The sequence below is a fragment of the Mus pahari genome, chromosome 1, assembly GCF_900095145.1.
Source record: "Mus pahari chromosome 1, PAHARI_EIJ_v1.1, whole genome shotgun sequence".
Taxonomy (NCBI): domain Eukaryota; kingdom Metazoa; phylum Chordata; class Mammalia; order Rodentia; family Muridae; genus Mus; species Mus pahari.
Window position 1 is genome coordinate 151,436,360 of NC_034590.1, and position 21,650 is coordinate 151,458,009.

At 37.7% G+C, this 21,650-nt stretch overlaps 1 protein-coding gene across 1 annotated transcript in view; it reads right to left on the reverse strand.

Moving 5' to 3' along the window:
- Positions 1–5,028: 5,028 nt before the first annotated feature.
- Positions 5,029–21,650, reverse strand: part of LOC110333565 (cytochrome P450 2C40-like) — a 33,234-nt gene continuing 16,612 nt past the window's right edge. The window contains exons 7-9 of the mRNA XM_021215200.2: positions 15,373–15,560; positions 6,216–6,357; positions 5,029–5,075 (exon numbers count right to left, since the gene is read on the reverse strand). Of these exons, the coding sequence (XP_021070859.1) occupies positions 5,029–5,075; positions 6,216–6,357; positions 15,373–15,560 (377 nt within the window). The remainder of the gene's footprint in view (positions 5,076–6,215; positions 6,358–15,372; positions 15,561–21,650) is intronic.

The window sequence follows — 21,650 nt, forward strand, 5'->3', positions numbered from 1 at the left end:
CGGCTATCATGTAGAAGAATGAGAATTGATCCATTCTTATCTCCTTGTACAAAGCTCAAGTCTAAGTGGATCAAAGAACTCCACATAAAGCCAGAGACACTGAAATATATAGAGGAGAAAGTAAGGAAAAGCCTTGAAGATATGGGCACAGGGGTAAAATTCCTTAAGAGAACAGCAATGGCCTGTGCTGTAAGATCAAGAATCAACAAATGTTACCTCATAAAATTGCAAAGGTTCTGTAGGGTAAAAGATACTGTCAATGAGACAAAAAGGCCACTAACAGAATGGGAAAGAATTTTTACCAATCCTAAATCTGATAGGGGACTAATATTCAATATACACAAAGAGCTCAAGAAGCCGAACTCCAGAAATTCAAATAACCCCATTAAATAATGGGGAACAGAGCTAAACAAAGAATTCTTAACCAAGGAGTACCGAAGGGATGAAAAGGACTTGAAAAACTGTTCAACATCCTTAATCATCAGGGAAATGCGAATCAGAACTACCCTGAGATTCCACCTCACAAGAGTCAGAATGGCTAGGATCAAAAATTCAGGTGAGAGCAGATGCTGGCGAGGATGTTTAGAAGGAGGAAAACTCCTCCATTGCTGGTGGGATTGAAAGCTTGCACAACCACTCTGGAAATCAGTCTGGCGCTTCCTCAGAAAACTGGACATAGCACTACCTGCAGATCCAGCAACACCTCTTCTGGGTATATACCCAGAAGAAGTTCCAACTGGTATTAAGGACACATGCTCCACTATGTTCATAGCTGCCCTATTTATAATAGCCAGAAGCTGGAAAGAACACAGAAGTCCCTCAGCAGATGAATGGATAAAGAAAATGTAGTACATTTACATAATGAGTACTACTCAGCTATTAAAAACAATGAATTTATGAAATTCTTAGTCAAATGGATGTGTATGGAGGATATCATCCTGAGTGAGGTAACCCAATCGCAAAAGAACTTAACTTGATATACACTCACTGATGCGTGACTAATTGCCCAGAAACTTAGAATACCCAATATACAATCTCCAAAACAGAAGAAAATCAAGAATAAGGAAGACCCAGCATAAGGGAATGCCTGGGCCAAGTAGTGGGAGTAGGTGGGTAGGGGAGCAGGGGCAGGGGGGGGTATAGGGAACTTTGGGATAGCATTTGAAATGTAAATAAAGAAATTAATAATAAAAATATTTAAAAAAATAATAAGGAAGACCAACACGTGGATATTTCATTCCTTCCTAAAATACCCATGAAAGAGGTTGCAGAGACAAAGTTTGGACCAAAGACAAAAGGATGGACCATCCAGATACTGCCCCACCCGGGGGTCCATCCCATAATCAGCNACCAAACGCAGACACTATTGCATATGCCAGCCAGATTTCGCTGAAAGGACCCTATTATAGCTATCTCTTGTAAGGCTACGCCAGTGCCTGACAAATACAGAAGTGGATGCCCACAGTCATCTATAGGATAGAACAATGGGCCCCCAGTGGAGGAGCTAGAGAAATTACCCAATGAGCTGAAGGGGTCTGCAACCCTATAGGTGGAACAACAATGTGAACTAACCAGTACCACCAGAGCTCATGTCTCTAGCTGCATATATAGCAGAAGATGGCCTAGTCGGCCATCATTGGCAAGAGAGGCCCTTGGTCTTGCAAACTTTATATGCCCCATACAGGGGAATGCCAGGGCCAAGAAATGGGAGTGAGTGGGTAGGGGAGCAGGGCAGGGGGACGGTATAGGGGACATTCAGGATAGTATTTGAAATGCAAATAAAGAAAATATCTAATAAAATAATTTAAAAAAAAAAACAAAATCAAAAATGAAAAAGAAGAGATAACCACAGAAACTGAAGAAATTCAAATAATATCAGGTTCTATTACAAAAGGCTATACTCAACAAAACTGGAAAATCTTAATGAAATGAATTATTTTCTAGACATATACAAGGTACCAAAATTAAATCAGGATCAGTTAAACTATTTAAATAACCATATAACCCCTAAAGAAACAGAAGCAATCATTAAAAGTCTCCTAATCAAAAAGCACCCAGGACCAGATAGTTTTAGTGCAAATATCTCTCAGGCCTTCAAGAAAGACCTAATTACAATACTCTTCAAACTATTTCATAAAGTAGAAACAATAAGAACGCTACCTAATTTATTCTATGAAACCACATTTATCAACCAATCTCCCTGCCACCACCCCCTAAAGCTCCCAGGAACTAAACCACCAATTAAAGAGTATATATTGAGCAACTCATGGCTCCAACTGCATATGTAGCAGAGGATGGACTTATCTGGCACCAATGGTAGGAGAGTTCTTTGGCCTGTGAAGGTACAATGACCCAGTGTAGGGGAACGCCAGGCTGGTAAGGAGGGAGTAGGTAGGTGTGGGAACACCCTCACAGAATCAAGGATAGAGGAGGAGGGATGGGGGTTTTATAGAGGGGAATCCAGGAAAGAGGATAACATTTGAAATGTAAATAAAAAATATCTAATTTAAAAAGCAATACACAGTAAACCAATCGACAATATCAAACTAAATGGAGAGATTGATGAAGCAATCCCACTCAAATCAGGGACCAGACAAGAATTCCAGCACTTGGGTGGCAGAGTCAGGTTGATTTCTGAGTTTGAGGCCAGCCTGGTCTACAGAATAAGTTCCAGGTTAGCCAGGGCTATACAGAGAAACCATGTCTTGAAAAAACAGGGGAAAAAAAAAAAGACTGACCATTCTCTCCTTATCTATTCAATATAGTAATTGAACTTCTAGCTTGAGCAATTAGCCAACAAACAGAGGTCAAAAAGATACAAACTGGAAAAGAAGAAGTCAAAAATATCACTACTTGTAGATGATATGATATTATACATAACTGACCCCAAAAATTCCACCAGAAAACTCCTTGAGCTGATAAAAAGAACTTCAACAATATGGTTGTATGTAAAAATAACTCAAACAAATCAGTAGCCTTCTTCTACTCAAAGGATAAATGGCTGAGAAGGAAATTGGGGAAATGATGTCCTTCACAATAGTCACAAATAACATAAAATATCTTGGTGTGACTCTAACCAAGCAGGTAAAAGATATGAACAATCAGAATCTCAACTCTCTGAAGAAAGAAATTGAAGAAGACTTCAGAATATGGAAAGATCCTCCTATGCTTCTGGATCAGCAGGATTAACATAGTAAAAATGGCCATCTTACCAAAAGCAATCTACAGATTCAATGTAATCCCTATTAAAATGCAAANTAAATTCTTCACAGAGATAGATAAACCAATTCTCATATTTCTTTGGGACAACAAAATAACCATGATAGTCAAAACTTTTTGCAAAAATAAGAAAACTTCTGGGGCAATCACCATCCCTGACCTCAAGCTCTACTACAGATGAATAGTGATTAAAAAAAAAAAAAAAGAGCATGGTATTGTTATAAAAACAGACAGGTTGATAAGTGGAGTACATTGAAGACCCAGATTTAAACCCACACACCTATGGTCAACTGATCTTTGACAAAGAAGCCAAAACCATCCAGTGGAAAAAAGACAGAATTTTCAACAAATGGTGCTGGATCAACTGGTGGTCCACTTGGGGGAGCAGGCAGAAGGATTGGAGGAGCTGAGGGAGATTGTAAACCCATAGGAAGAACAATACTAGCTGGCCAGACCTCCCAGTGCTCCCAGAGAGTAGACCACCAACCAAGAAGTATACAGGGAGGAAACCATGATACCAGATATATATGTAGCAGAGGATGACCTTGCTTGACAGATATTAGCAGGGAGGATCTTAGTCCTATTAATGTTTGATAACCCAGCATAGGGGAATACTGGAGCAGTGGGGTGGGGTAGGGTGGAGGGAGCACCCTCATGAAGGCAAAATGAAGTGGGAGAGGGGTATGTTGGATGGAAAGTTTATGGAGGGGTAACCAGAAAGTGGGATATCATTTGAGATGTAAATGAATGGAATGATTAATAATAAAAATGGACTAATTTTCCAAAATAAAAGCAAGGATGCAAACTGATTGATCTTATCTCTTTGTAGAAGGCTCAAGTCCAAGTGGATCAAGGAACTCCATATAAAACCAGATACCCCAAATCTATTAGAATAGAAAGCAGAAAAATAGCCTTGAAAACATTGCTACAGGGGAAATTTTCCTGAACAGAACATGAATGGCACAGTCTCTAAGATCAAGTATAGACAAATGGGATTTTATAAAATTGAAAAACTTGTGTGAGGCAAAGAATACTGTCACCAGGACAGACTAGCAACCTATAGATTGGGAAAACATCTTTACCAATCCTCCATCTAACAAAGGGCTAATATGCAGTGTATACAAAGAATTCAAGAAGATAAACTCCAGAGGACCAAATGACCCTATCAAAAATGGGGTACAGAGCTCAACAGATTTCTAACTGGGGAATCTTGAATGGCTGAGAAGCACCTAAAGAAATGTTCAACATTCTTAATCATCAGGAAAATACAAATCAAAATAACCCTGACATTACACCTCACACAAGTCAGAATGGTTAAGGTTGAAAACTCAGGTGACAGCAGATGCTGGAGAGGATGTGGAGAAGAGGAACACTCCTCCATTGCTGGTAAGATTGCAAGCTTGTACAACCACTCTGGAAATCAGTCTAGCAGTTTCTCAGAAAATTGGACAGTACTACCTGAGGACTCACCTATACCACTGCGGGGCATATACCCAAAGGATGCTCCAACATATAAGGGCACATGCTTCACTATATTCACAGCAGGCTTATTTATAACTGCCAGGAACTGGAAACAACCCAGATGCCCCTCAACAGAGCAGTGGATACAGAAAGTGTGGTACTTTTATACGATGGAGTACTACTCAGCTATGAAAAATAACTTCATGAAATTCCTATGCAAATAAATGAAACTCGAAAATATTCTGAGTAAGGTAAATCAGTCGCAAAATAACACACCTGGTATGTGCTCAATGATAAGGAAATACTATGCATACAGCTCAAAAATACATGCCATACAACTCACAGAACTTATGAAGTTAGCTGTTTATAGACTTCAGAAGACTCCTCAAGGTCTTCTGGAAGAGGAAATATAAGTGATTGTTAGCACCCAAGTTAGGTGCTAGGCATTCAACACATGTTTATGGCAAGAGCTGCATGTTCTCTTAATTGCTGAGCCAACTATCAAGCCCTTTATTACCTTAGTAAGAATATCAAACACCAACCAAGGTTCCAGCAACGACTGGGAATGTGCTCACAAAGTCTCAATCCTAACTCAGAATTTTGGACAGCTGTAGGCTACTTAGAAATAGAAAGCCTATTTATCAGTTAAGTCATATGTGGGTTTCTTATTCTCCAGAGGTTGTCACTAAACAAGTAAATGTATTACAGGACATAGTTCAAAGAGTAGTTTTTAAAAAGGTGTACAAAGGTGGAAAAAATTGTGCTGATAATACGTTATGAACGTGTGATGGTTATGTTGAAATATCAGGGTAATTTTGATCAAAGAACTTGTATATATGTATAAACCTAAAACAATAAAAAATGAAATCTAAGAATATTTTTTTCTCCTATCATTTATGCTCTTTGTGGCAGGTAGAAATGTCTCAATTACAATGTTGATTCAATTTGCATTTTAAATTTGAGATATTGGAGAGCAAACCCTGTGGAGAATTCTATTGAGCAGCACACTTGTTCAGTGATATGTAAATCTCTTCAACCGCAAGACCAGCTATATCAGCCTCTTTGCGCATCTATTCATACATGGACTTTATGCCTGTTGGAAAATTTCTGGTGTTTTTATTTTATTTATTTTATATTTTAACTTTTAATATTTAATGTATAGCTGAGCATGGAGTAGAGTGACACAGCAAAGACATATATTTAAATTGTAGTTTAGTCTTTAGCTCAATGGTGATTAATCAAAGGCTAACTGGCATTTATTCTCTAGGGTAATGTCTTTTGCATTCCCAAGATATATACAAAAGAAAATTTCAAGTGTATAAGCACTAGGATTGCTATGAAGGCAGGAACACAGTGAATCCTTAATATTTGATTCTGGCAAGAAAATGTGTCATCATTATCCAGGACAGTGCATGGGCACAGGGAGTAAAGCTGCCTATCATGCACAAATTGCAAGTCTACCAGCAATTGGGAGCCACTGTATAAGTCCCACAGATCCCCATGTCACTGGAGCCCTGGGAATGAGTTTCCATTACCTGCTGAGAAAGGCATGAAGTNGTCACTTTTCTTAAAGTTTCCATTTCCATCTAGAAAGTGGCCAGGATCAAACACCTCTGGGTTGGGGAACTCCTTGCTGTCATGCAGCACTGATGTCAGTGATGTTATGACTGTTGTTCCCTGCAAACAACACACAACAAAGAAACCAATGTATAAATGTCTCGGGGTGCTAAACATTGCTCACTTTCTCCTCCATAGAGGACATACAAAGAATATTAGATACATTTCAATACACGAATCACGGAAGGAGCAGGGAGGATTGTGGAATTGGCCAGAGGTGTGAGTAGGGTGCCTGCAGTGACATTTGAAGTCAGCATTGGGCATTTGGTGCTAATGCTGCTGACTTTCCTCTTGTCCTGCAGGTTTGTCTCATCCCCTGCCTCTCTAGTTTGTCAACTGATTTTCATAAGTCACATGGGTCATAATTTCAAATGGAGACTTGTTTCCTATGTGAAGCAAAAAGGAAACAAGCAAGGTCTAGAAAGACAATCTTTACTTATTTTTTTCTCAGGAACATAATTCAGGTCTCACATGCCATGGCTAGAAGAGTTTTCTCTCACACACAGAGTTTATGTGTATAAGGACTCATGCAAATAAACAAATAGAAGGGAAACTGTTGAAGGAAAGGAATTAATCATGTAGGTTAGGAACCAGTAGAATCCCTTTCCCATTTTTTATTTGTATTTATTCTTCTCTCATACAATTCATCCTGCCAGGGTCCTCTCCTCCCTCCTCCTCTCCCTCTACTCTTCCCATTCTACTCACTAACCTCCCCTTTTCACAAGATCCACTGCCCTGTTCTTTGTCTTCACTAAATAAATAAATAAATAAATAAATAAATAAATAAATAAATAAATAAATATCCCCCCTTAAAAAAATTGCCCTCTGAAGCATATCAACTAAATATGTCACAACAAGATATAATGGGTCTTGGCATAAACACTCATTTCAAAGCAGGATGAAGAAACATTGTAAGAAGAAAAGTCTTCTTTCTAAGAAGAGCGGGGAAATGAGAGACACATTTCACTCCCACTGTTAGAGCTCCCACTAGGACACAAATCCAAGCAACCATGAAGTATTTTCAGAGTCTCTAGGGCTGACCCATGCAGTCTCTAAAATTGCATGTACTATCTCTGTGAGTACATGGAATCCTTGACCAGTGACAGAAAATGTCTTGTTCAGGCTCCTTATCTCCCATTACTAGGAGTCCTCTCCAGGGTCCCCATTTTAGATCCCACGGAGTTTCTATTGCACTAGATTTCCGTAAGCATTTCCAAACACTAACACATACTAGATAGCCATCTCTTCTCCTACACACTTGTTTTATCCTACTTGTTATTTAACCTGTCATGGTCTGGGGATTGTAACATGATTGTTTTTAATTTTATAGCTAGTATGCACTGATAAGTTAATACATACCATGTTTGTCTTTTTGGATTTGGGCTACATCACTCAGGATGATTTTTTTTCTAGTTGCATCCATTTGCCTAAAAATTTCATGATGTCATTTTTGTAACACGTGATTGATACCCCACTCTATAAATGTATCACAATGTTTTTATCCCTTTCCTAGGTGAGAGGCATCTAGGTTGTTTCCTATTTCTGGCTATTCTGATTAAAGCCACTATGATTATAACTGAGCAAGTACCCTTGTGCTAGGATGGATTTTTGGTATATGACTAAAAGTGGAAAAGCTGAGTTTTGAAATAGATCAATCTAACTTTTCTGAGTAACTGCTGCATTCATTTAAATGACATTATCTTCCCGTGTAAGTTTGCATTCCCAACAGCAATATAGTAATGTTCCCATGAGTTCACATCCTGGCCAGCATGAACTGTCACTTATGCAATTGATCTTACCTATTCTGACAGTTATAGATGGAATCTCAGAGTAGTTTTGATTTGCATTTTCATGATGGATAAGGATGTTTAACATTTCTATTCTTCAAGTGTTTCTCAGCCATTAAAGTTTCCTCTACTGAGAATTCTTGTTTATATCTGTACCGTCTTTTTTTAAAAAAATAATTTCATTATTTTGTTGGTTGATGTCTAATCTTTGTTGATATAATTTAGTTATTAGTGCTCTGTCAGATGTGAAGTTTGTGAAAGTCTTCTCATTCGTAAGGCTGTCATTTTGTATTGTTGACTATTTCTTTTGCCTTAAAGAAGATTTTTACTTTCATGAGGTCTCATTTATTAATTGTCAGTATTTGTGCCTGCAATATCAATGTTGTGTTTAAGAAATTCTCTCCTGTGCCAAGGCATTCAGGGCTATTCCCTCTTTCTTCTTCTATCAGGTTTACTGTGTCTGGCTGTATGGGGATGTGGGTCCACATCTCCCCTGCTGATAAGCATGGTCTCTTGGGGAGGTGGACCATGGGGAGGTTGACTCTGCTTATTCCACACTGCTGTCAGGGCAAGTACTGTGCTGTAGAGAACACCAAGACACCAGTCCAGGGTAGGAAAGTACAACCTGAGATGCAACAAAGCTGGGGCCTAGGAAAATCTCTGACTGGACTTCAAGGAGCAGCTTGGAGTTGCAGAAGAGCTAAGAACAGAGTGGGGACACACAGACTGTGGACAGTGTCTAGCCTGGGGCCTGGGCAAAGAGAAGTTCTGACTTGTTCTAATGGTGACTCTCCTTAGTTTGTTGGCAGTTGTGGCTAGGAGCACAGTTAGACTTTCTACTTGAGAATTAAGTTGAAATTCTTTAAGCAAATGCCTTCTCTGAAGCTCTCTGAGGCAGAACTTGATGAAATACACAGTCTGTAGCTCTAAAGTGTTTATTGACTCTTCATTGTGGAGAATGGATGTATGCTGTATGATACCCACTTCTTAGAGTGGACCTGAGATTAAATGACTTATGCAGGGTGGAAAGCCCTCTGGACCACTTGGTACCTCATTAGCATGGAGAACTCTGTTCTGGGCCTTCTTGACCACAGGTCACATTTCCTTCTGAGAGGAGCGTGGCATGTGTTCCATGCGAGGAATCTGGCTGGGAGTAGGGAGTCACTTAAGTCTCAGGTCTGTGCCCATGAGTCTCCATTTCCCAACCTGCTCTACATTACCAAGGTTCCTGGCATGCTTTTACAATCCGAAATGGTAAGATAGTTGGTGCATTTGTACTTGCATTTTTGTAGGGTGATAAATATTGATCTGTTTGTATTCTAGAGCAACACCATTTATTAAAGTTATTTTCTTTTTAACTGCATGTTTCTGGCTTCTTTATCAAAAGTCAGGTAGTCAAAGGTATTGGAATTTATACCTGGGTCTTCCATTTGATTCCATGTATCACCATGTCTGTTCATATAATGACCACATGTTTTAATTGATATTTCTGTGTGTTAATGCTTGAAATAAGTAACCGTGATACCATTGCGAGTTCTTCTATTTTCCAGGATTATTGTAGCTATCAGAGGCTTTTTCCTATTCAACATGATGTTGATAATTGTAGTTTTAAAGACTGAGAGTAATTGTGTTAGAATTTAATGGAGATTGCATTGAACATGTAGATATTTTGTATATTGGATATTTTTACTATGGTAATTATAACAATCTGTAAGAATGGGAGATCTTTTCATCTTTTGATATCTATTTCTTTCTTCAAACATGAAGTTTATCATACAAGTTTTGTATTTACTTAATTAGGGTTAGCCCAAAGTTTTAATAGTTTTTGTAACTATAGTGATGGACATTGTTTCCTTGTTTCTTCTCTCATTCCATTTTCATTTGTACCAAGTAGGGTAACTGATTTTTTTCAAGTTAATCTCATATTTTATCACTTCCCTGAAAGAGTTTGTTAGATGTAGAAGTTATCTGTAGAATATCTGCTGTTGCTTGTGCATGTTATTATATCAACTCCAAATAAATATAAACTGACATCTTCTTTTCCAGTATATATCCACTTGATTTCTTTCACTGATTTCATGATTGTGCCTAAATCTAGTTCCTGATTCTAGTGGGATTTCTTTGAGATAACCTCCCTTTAATTTGAAGATGGCTATAGGCTTGATATAAATTTCATTTATGTTTAGGTATGTGCCTTGGATCTCTAATCTCTCCCAGAATTTAATCATGGATGGGTGTTGTTTTTGTCAAAGGATTTTCTGGCATCTAATGGGATGATCACAGGATTTCATCTTTCTATTTATATGTAGGGTGGATTATTTTGTCTATCATTTGTATGTTGGACCATGCTTACATCTCTAGTATGCTGCCATTCATAATGGTGAATGATCTTTTTAATCTCATCTTGGATAAAAGTTGCAAATACCTTATTGAGTATTTTTACATCTACAGTAATAAAGGAAATTGTCATATATCATTTTTGTTGAATCTTAGTGATTTTGATAACGGAGCGATTGTGGCCTCATATCATGAATTTTCAGATGTTCTTTCTATTTCTATATTGTGGAAAATTTTGAGGAGTACTGACACTAATTTTTCTTTGAAATTATTGTAAAATTCTGTGCTAAAATACTTTTAAAGACTGCCTCTATTTCCTTAGGGGTTATAGGTCTAAGTAAATTGTTTATCTGATCTCGATTTTACTTCTATAAGTGATGTCTATAAAGACATTTTGTAGAGAATAGGCTTTTAAAATATGACCTGATGAGTCATTGAATTTCCTTGCTGTCTATTGTTATGTCTCCCTTCTCATTTCTGATTTTGTTAATTTAGATATTCTCTCTATTCATTTTAGTTAGTTTGGATCATGGATTTTGTATGTTGTCAATTTTCTCAAAGAACCAACTCTGTTTCCTTGTTTCTTTGCTTTGTTATCTTTTTTTTTCCATTTTATTTATTAATTTCAGCCCTCAGTTTTTTTATTTCATGCCATCTACTGTTTGGGGGGTTTGCATAGTTTCATTTCTTACTTTCATACTTTAACTTTGTTCTAGATCTTTCAGATGTGCTGTTCAATTGCTAGTAGGAGATCACCCCGTTTTTATCTATAAGTACTTAGTGCAACGAACTTTCCTCTTGGCCTTCATTGTGTCACATACAATTAGATATGTTGTGCACCCATTTTATCAATGACTAGAAAGCCTTTAATTTCTTTCTTTTTTGATTTTACACACTTTAAAAATTCTTTTTAATTGGATATTTTCTTTATTTAATTTTCAAATGTTATCTCCTTTCCTGGTTCTCTCACCAGATATACCCTATCCCATCCCGTTCCCCCTGCTTCTATGAGAGTGTTCCCCCACTTACCCACTCACTCATACCTCCTGAAATTTCCCTACACTGGGGTATTGAGCCTTCAGGGGAACATGGGCCTCTCCTCCCATTAATGCATAACAAGGCCATCCTCTGCTTCATATGCAGCTGAAGCCATGGATCCCTCCATGTCTACTCTTGGTTGGTAGTTTAGTCCCTAGGAGCTCTGGGGAATCTGGGTGGTTGATATTGTTGTTCTCCCTATAGGATTGCAAACCCTTTCAGCTCCTTTAGTCCTTTCTCTAACTCCTCCTTTGGGCACCCTGTGTTCAATCCAATGGTTCAATCCACCTCTGTATTTGACAGGTTCTGTCAGAGCCTCTCAGAAGACAGCTATATCAGGGTCCTTTCAGCAGGCACTTCTTGGAATCCAAAATAGTGTCTGGGTTTGGTGACACATATGACATGGATCCCCAGATAGGGCAATCTCTGGGTGGCCTTTCCTTCAGTCTCTGCTCCACTCTTTGTCTCTTTATTTCCTCTTGTGAATAATTTGTTCCCCCTTCTAAGAAGTGCTGAAATATCCACACTTTGGTCTTCCTTCTTCTTAAGCTTCATGTGGTCTATGAATTTTATCTTGGGTATTCTGAGCTTATGGGATAATATCCACTTATCAGTGAGTGTATACCATGTGTGTTGCTTTGTGACTGTGTTACCTCACTCAGGATGATATTCTCTAGTCCCATCCATTTATCTAAAAAAATTTCATGAAGTTATTCTTTTAAATCAGGAATGAGTTCTTCAGTTTTTATGAGTTTGTAGGCTTTCTAATGTTTGTGATATTGTTGAAATGAAGCTTTAATCTGTAGTAGTCTTTGTCAATTTTAAATTTTTGGGTACCTTTTGACAGTTGCTGTATGAACAAGTATGTGCTCAATTTTGGAGAAATTTCTATGGGGTGCTGGGAAGAATGCATACTCATTTATGGGGTAAATGTTCTGCAGATATCTCTCAGGATTGTTTAGTTTATAACATCTCTTAGCTCCACTATTTCTTATTGAGTTTTCATCTAGACGGCCTGTTAGTTCAGACAAGTTGGATAATAAAGTCTCCTATTACCAATGTGTGAGTGTCAACATGTCATTTAAACTTTAGTAATTTTCTTTTTGAAAGAATATGCACTTGTATTTGGGTCATAATAGTTAAGAAATAAAATATTATCTTGATATATTATCCCTTAAATGAATATGCTGTGTCCTTCTTCATTCCCACTGGAAGTCTATTTGTTACATATTATAATGTCTATATTAGATTGCTTCTTAGGTCCCTTTGCTTGGAAAATACTTTTACAAACATTTATTCCAAAGTAGTGCCTGTCTTTGATGATGAAGTGTGTTTATTTTATGCCCTTGAAGAAGGATAGAGCCTGTTTTTCCATACATTCTGTTAGTCTAAGTCTTTGGGGAAGAGGATTGAATCCATTAATATTGAATGATATCAGTGACCAATGATGGTTAAGTTTTATTATTGTAATGTTTTGGGTGGTAGTGTTCATGCTGTGTGGGTGTGGTGGGCAGTGGGGGTCTTTCCTTATTTTGGTTTTGCTGTTGTGAAATATTTTCTGGTTTCATGGGTGTTGTTAACCTCCTTGGCCTGGAGTTTTCTTTCTAGTATCATCTGTAAGATGGGATTTCTACATAGAATTTGAGTAAAACTTTACCATAGAATATCTTGTTTTCTTTATGGTGACTGAAAGATGTCCTGAATCTAATAATTTTGACTGACATCTTTGGTCTCTTAGGATCTGCAGTATATCCACATAGCCCCTTCTCCCTTCTAGAGTCCCCATTGAGAAATCATGTATAATTCATATATATCTATATTTATATGTTACTAGATTTCCCCTTGAACCTCTTAATTTTATTTCTGTGTTCAGCATATTCAGTATTTCAATTCATATTGAGAGGGAACTTTCATATATGCATGTCTTCTTCCTTGTATTCTTCTAAGAATCTCTTTTTTAACTTAGGAAAAATTTTTTCTGTGATTTACTCAAAAACTATTTTGGGGGCTCTTTACACTAATTTCTTCTTCTATTCCTATTATTATTTGGTCAGTTAAATTTAGTATTTTCATTCTACTGCAAAGTTCCTGTATGTTTTGTTTCAGGATTTTTTTTTTTTATATTTAACCTCTTCTTTGACTGATGTATACCTTTCTTCTATTACATTGCCAATACCTGAAGTTCATTCTTCCCTCCTTGATGGTGATGCTTGTGTCTATGACTCCTGTTTACATAGTTAGATTTTCCATTTTCAGAATTTTCTCTCATTGTGTTTTCTTCATTGCTTACATTTCCATTTACATCAGCTGTTTTTTCATTTGCTTGTTTTTATTTTTGTTGGGGGGTGTTATTCTTGTCCTCTGATCAAGGATTTATTTCCTCCAACTTTTTGTTTGTCCTTTCCTCAATTTCTTTAAAGAATTTACTCACTTCTTTAAGGTCCTCTGTCTTCTTCATAATGTTGATACCGAGGTCTTTTTCTTGTGCTTTAAATGTATTAGAGTATTCCAAGCTTTCTATAGTAGCCTAGCTGTGGTCTACTAGTGAAATAATGTTTGGCTATTGATTTTGCACTTATCCTGGCATGTGGCATATGGATTTTGTGTGATTACATATTTAGTTACGGTTTTCAAGGTTTTGTGTGATTATATGTCTAGGTGCTGATTTTTCCAGAAACTTGGATACATAGAATTATTCTAACATAGATTTATCCCATCATACTATAACATAGCTAATATGATTCATTTTATCCTTTGACTACAACTAAATCTAATAAAATTATTTTCCAAATCATCTAAAGTCTTGGAAATTGACAGGGAAATGTTACAGTTATATTAACCATAAGTGACCTGAATATGCCTATATATCTGTTGTTCCTATTCATTCAGTATTCTTTATTCATGAGATTTACGTCAAACTCATTATTTCTCTAGATTATTCATGAGTTAATAATATAATTTACATTTTAAGTTTCTGCAGTCCTTTCTATTGTCTGATTGCACACATATTCCAAAGTTCTGAATTACTTCTATATAAATTTTATTTTAATGAATTTAGAAGTTAATAGCTGTACAAATTAATGATTTCTGAAATTCACCAATAATATATTTTTTCGAGACAGGGTTCCTCTGTGTATTCCTGGCTGTCCTGGAACTCACTCTGTAGAACAGGCTGGACTCAAACTAAGAAATCTGTCAGCATCTGCCTCCCAAGTGCTGGGATTAAAGGTGTGCAACACCACAGCCTGGCCACCAATAATATTTTAATGGACCAATAATAACTTAAATGCTAATGAAGTACAAGCATATGAAAGCAAAAGTATAGATAAAATGTTAACCAGAAGCCACCTTGAATTCTACATATATTTTCAAAGAAAACATCAGTAACTAGTAAAATACATGAGATTAGGTAAACTAAAAATCACATAATAATTCATTTCTATACACCATGTTTAAAAAAACAAAAGAATATTAATTGCTCAGTAGAACTCAAAACCTATTTACAAGCTCTATCATTGAAAGAAAATTAATATGACTAAAATAAACCAAACGTAAGTCAAAGTATAATATGGACTATTCATAAGTTGAGGAATTATGCACATAAACTACATCTAGTTATTTGTAGATTTTCCTCTCAATAATAAAAATTCCAATATGTATTGTTTGAATTCAACTCAAATTGGAATACATATATATATATGAGAATATAAACAACAAATCTTTATTCAAGTAATCTGTGAAAGACAAAGAAAATTTCAGATTGCTACTACCATGTCCCTGCCTCATTATAGCTTCTTTCACAGTTATGAACCAGCATAAGCAATGGGAAGTAAGTGTGATGGAGAGAACTGGAATCACACTGAAATGGAGAAAATCAAGAGCACCGAAGTGTAACAGAGAGACACAAGCTTACCTTGGGGATGAAGTAGTTTCTGAACTTAGTGTCACAGATCACTTCATGCACTACACCATTTGGGCCAAGGTCAATGTATCGCTGGACCTCATGCACCACGGCATTTGTGTAAGGCATGTGGTTCCTGTCCTGCATACAGGGGCTGCGGTGTCTCCCAATTACATTGTCAATCTCTTCCTGGACTTTAGCTGGATACAAGTAATGACAAGTATTGGATTGGGAAAAATGTAGCCTGTATCTCCTATAAATGCACAGCTCCCTAGGCCATGAAGAAAGTGGCCCAGCAGCATTTGAATGTACATTTCATACCTAGGAGTAAACTTAGAGACATATAATTATTCTAATATAGATTTATACCATCATCCTATCACATAGCTAAAATGTTGGGCCTGTGCCAGCAGCAGTGAAGCAAAAAACCCACCTGACCAGGATCTCAATTCCCTTCCATTCAGAGCCAGCTCTGGGAGACTTTGGGCCCAAACTCAGCATATGGTCCCATAGTCCCCAGAGGACATTCCATGTGATTTTAGATTCACTGGTGTGTGGAACACAACATTTGTTCCAAACCAATTGTGACAGGCCTGTGACACCAGGAGCAAGAACACAGGAGCCTTGACTGACAAGGGACTGGGGTTCCTTCTAATGGGTGCTGCTATACCTTGGTTTCAAACACACCAGACAACACCATGGTCCCCAGAGAAGACATCACTACCAGGTGCTGCAACATGCCCAGTATCTTAGGATTCCAGGATCACAGGACAACAGGAGCTTGGTCACACCAGGAACTCGGGGTCCCAGAGGAAGCTTGACTGCCAAGAACTCTGACACACCCAGAATCTCAGGTTCACAGGAGCTCAGAATCACAGGATCAAAGAGAAAGCTGGAATCTGAGGAGCACTGAAACAACTGGAATTATAGGAAGGACAGGTTTCAATCAGATATATTAAGGGCANCAANCACTTGAGATAATCAGATGGCAGGAGGCAAGCATAAGAAGAGAAGCAACAGAAACCAAGGTCATTGACATCAACAGAACCAAACTCTCCCACCATAGCAAGTCCTGGATACACGATCAGACCAGAAAAGCAAGATATGGATCTAAAGTCACTTCTCATGGTAATGATGGAGGACTTTAAGAAGGACATAAATAACTCAAAGAAATACAGAAAAACACAAGTAAACAGCTAGAAGCCCTTAAAGAAGAAACAAAAACAAACAAAAAAAAACAAAAACAAAACAAAAAAAAAAACCTTTAAACAATTACAGGAAAACACTACCAAACAGGTGAAAGAATTGAACAAAACCATCCAGGCTTTAAAAATGGAAGTAGAAACAATTAAGAAAACCCAAAGGGGAGGCAACTGTGGAGATAGAAACCCTAGGAAAGAAATCAGGAACTATAGATGAGAGCATCAGCAACAGAATACAAGAGATGGAAGAGAGAATCTTAGGTACAGAAGATTCCATAGGGAACATGGACACAACAATCAAAGGAAATGCAAAATGCAAAAAAGATCCTAACTCAAAACATTCAGGAAATCCAGGACACAATGAGAAGACCAAACCTACGGATAATAGGAGTAGATGAGAATGAAGATTTTCAACTTAAAGGGCCAGCAAATATCTTCAACAAAATTATAGAAGAAAACTTCCCTAACCTAAAGAAAGAGATGCCTATGAACATACAAGAAGCCTATAGAACTCCAAATAGACTGGAGAAAAGAAATTCCTCCTGACACATGATAATAAGAACAACAAATACACTAAATAAAGACAGAATATTAAAAGCAGTAAGGGAAAATGGTCAAGTAACATGTAAAGGCAGACCTATCAAAATTATACCAGACTTCTCACCAGAGAGTACGAAAGCCAAAAGATGCTGGACGGATGTTATACAGACCCTAAGAGAACACAAACACCAGCACAGGCTACTATACCCAGCAAAACTCTCAATTAACATACATGGAGAAACTGAAGTATTACATGACAAAACCAAATTTATACAATGTCTTTCTACAAATCCAGCACCTTCAAAGGATAATAAAAGGAAAACTCCAACACATGGAGGGAAATGACACCCTAGAAAATGCAGGAAAGTAAACCTTCAACAAAGCTAAAAGAGGATAGCTGCAAAAACAGAATCCCAACTCTAACAATAAAAATAACAAGAAGTAACAAATACTTTTCCTTAATATCTCTTAATATCAATGGACTCAATTCCCCAAAAAAAGACATATAATATCAGACTGGCTACATGAATATGACAAAACATTTTGCTGCATACAAAAATTGGACATACTACTACTGGAAGATCCAGCAAACCCTCTCCTATGCATATACCCAGAAGATGTTCCACCTTGTAATAAGGACATAGGCCACTATGTTCATAGCAGCCTCATTTGTAATAGGCAGAAGCTGGAAAGAACCTAGATGTCCCTCAATAGAGGAATGGGTACAGAAAATATGATACATTTACACAACGGAGTACTACTCAGCTATTAAAAACAATGAATTTATGAAGTTCTTAGGCAAATGGATGGATCTGGAGAGTATCATCCTGAGTGAGGTAACCCAATCACAAAAGTACTAACATTATATGCACTCACTGATAAGTGGATATTAGCCCAGTAATTTAGAATACCTAAGATACAACTTGTAAAACACATGAAACTCAAGAAGAAGGAAGACCAAAGTGTGGATACTTCATTCCTTCTTAGAATGGGGAACAAAATACCCATGGAAGGAGTTGCAGAGATGAAGTTCAGAGCAGAGCCTGAAGAGAGGAAGATCCAGAGACTGCCCCACTTGGGGATCCAACCCATAAACAACTACCAAACCCAGTCACTAGGCAGATGCTAACAAGAGCCTGTTGACAGGAGCCTGATATAGCTGTCTCCTGAAAGGCTCTGCGAGTGCCTGACAAATACAGAAATGGATGCTCACAGTCTTCCATTGGATGGAGCACAAGGTCCCATGAAGGAGCCAGAGAAACACCCAGGGAGCTGAAGGTGATTGAAGCCCCATAGGAGGAACATCTACATGAACTAAACAGTACCACCCAGAGCTCCTTGGAACTATACCACCAATCAAAGAAAACACATGGTTGAACTTCTGGCTTTAGCTACATATGTAGCAGAGGACTGCTTAGTCGGTCTCAATGAGAGGAGAGGCCCTTAGTCCTGTGAAGGCTCTTGGCCCCATTATAGGGGAATGCCAGGACCAGGAATAGGAGTAGGTGGGTTGGTGAGCAGGGGTAGGGGGTAGGGGATAGGGGAATTTCTGAGGGAAAACTATGAATGCAGATGAGTTTTAAAATATAAATAAAGAAAATATCTAAAAAAAGAACCTTTCTAATGGTAACTGACTTTATTAATAAGTAATAAATTCCTCTATCATAACTCAAAAAACAAAGCAGATACTCTGAAACTTATAGAGGCTAAAGCGGGGGAAAGCCCCAAAGATATGAGCACAGGGCAAAAAATCCTGAACAGAATAACAATGGCTTGTGCTGTAAGGATACTTTGCTCCTTCTTAGAATGAGGAACAAAATACTCATGGAAGGAGTTACAGAAACAAAGTTTGGAGGTAAGATGAATGAAAAGATGATCCAGAGACTGCCCCACCTGGGGGTCCATCCCATATACAACCACCAAACCCAGACACTATTGCATATGCCAGAAAGACTTTGTTGACAGGAACCTGATATAGCTCTCTGTTGTGAGGCTATGGCAGTGCCTGGATAATACAGAAGTGGATGCTCATAGTCATCTATTGGATGGAAAATAAGGCCACAATGAATGGGCTAGAGAAAGTACCCAAGGAGCTAAAGGGGTCTGCAACCCTATAGGAGAAGCAACAATATGAACTAACCAGTACNCCCCCCCCCCAAAAAAAAACCTGTGTCTCTAAGTTGCATATGTAGCAGAAGATGGCCTAGTTGGCCATCAATGGGAGGAGAGGCCCTTGGTATTTCAAAGATCATAGGAGAAAGCTAGGGCCAGGAAGAGGGTGTGGGAGGGTTGGGGAGCAAGATGTAGGAGGGTACAGGGGGATTTGGGGATAGCATTTTAAATGTAAATGAAGAAAGTATCTAATAAAAAAATCAACAAATGGGACCTTATAAAATTAAAAAGATTCTTAAAGGCAAAAGACACTGTCAATAGGACAAAAAGGCCACCAACAGATTGGGAAAGGATCTTTACCAATCCTAAATCTCATAGGGGACTAATGTCCAATATATATAAAGAACTCAAGAAGCTGGACTCCAGAAAAAAAAAATAAGCCTATTAAAAAATGGGCTACAGAGCTAAACAAAGAATTCTCAACCGATGAATACCTGATGACTGAGAAATAGCTAAAGAAATGTTAAACATCATTACTCATCAGGGAGATGCAAATCTAAACAACCCTGAGATTCCACCTCACGCAAGTCAGAATGGCTAAGATCAAAAATTCAGGGGACAGCAGATGCTGGCGTGGATGGGGAGAAAGAGGAACACTCCTCCATTGCTGGTGAGATTGCAAGCTGGTACAAACCCTCTGAATATCAGTTTGGTGGTTCCTCAGAAAACTGGACATAGTACTATAGGAAGATCCAGCAATACCACTCCTGGAAATATACCCAGAAGGTATTTCAATTTGTAATAAGGACACATGCTCTTCTATGTTCATAGCAGCCTTATTTATAATAGCCAGAAGCTGGAAAGAACCCAGATGTCCCTCAACAGAGGAACGGGTACAGAAAATGTGGAACATGTACATAATGGAGCACTACTCAGCTATTAAAAACAGTGAATTTATGAAATTCTTATGCAAATGGATGGATCTGAAGGATATCCTGAGTGAGGTAACATAGTCACAATAGAATTCACATGATATGAACTCACTGATAAGTAGATATCAGCCCAGAAACTTAGAATTCCCAAGATACCATTTGCAAAGCACATGCAACTCAAGAAAAAGGAAGACCAAAGTGTAGATACTTCATTCCTTCTGTTCATTCCTGTCGCATCTCCCAGGTAAATAACAAATCTGGGGCTCTCTAATTCTAGTACCCAGAACACTCCATGAAAGTGTCAACTTTGCTCATAGGTTATAAAGGTGTCTGGAGTAAATTGCTTCGTGGGAAGTTACTTTAGACGATTGACTGGGGTACCTTCTACAGGGTGTCATAAAGAAAGCAGAATAAGGAACAAAATTACAGTTGAAGATCTATCTTTACATTTTGGCTTTTCATTGCATTAGATAATCACCAGCTGCTCTTGAGAAATCTGTTGTAGTGGCACTATTTTAAGTGTGTATTGTGAATAAACCTGAAAATCTTTTTTGCTTTCATTCCATTCTTTACATTCTGGTCTTTATACTGTTATTTCTGATGGATATTTGGAAAATATGTCTTTGGAAAACACAGAGATGTTTATCTTATACAGTCTGGGTGGTTTATTCAGTTGTTGATACTCATGAAAGGGTGGAAAAAGGAGCTCTGAGACTCTACTCAACATTGCCAGTTTTCTACTTAGATCCTCTACATTATTCTTTTCATGTCAACCATCCAATGTTCTTCTACACATGGTTTTCTGTTTATTGTTAAAAGTAATTCTATGTTTTATGTGTTGGAAACTCCCACCAGAAGGGTGCAGTAATTAAGGGAGTAGTGGGCAGAGCAGCCTCTGGTTCCCAACCTGGGTTTCCATTTAAAATTGCTAGATACAAAGAGGGACCCTTAGGGACACTGGAGAGGCACGGTATGTTTTTGCTATTCTATAGCCATTCTTTAAGCATATTTTCTGCCATCATCTTCCAGGATCTTCCCCCTGACCCATGACTATTGTATTGTTCTTATATTATGAAGTATTCTGTTGTTTACTGTTGTCTTTATTTATTAGCCTAAATGAACTAATTCTATCTTAAAATTATGCTCTTGTCATTTCAGCGGAAATTGGTACATGATGGAAGGTGTATTTCATTAATGTGAAACACATGGTTCTATTGAAAAATAAAATTTTACAATAATGTTATTTGTAAAATGAAATTCTTGGTATATTTGCAAAAATATTGTTCATCAGACCTCTTATAGAACATGATAAAACTCTCTATTCTATAAATTTGACATAATAACCTTGACATCAGGGCAATACAATTATAAAGAAACCAAAATCCAACACCCCTTCATGATAAAAGTCTTGGAAAGATTGGGAATTCAAGGTCCCTACCTAAACATATTAAAAGCAATCTACAGCAAACCACTAGCCAACATCAAAGTAAATGGAGAGAAACTC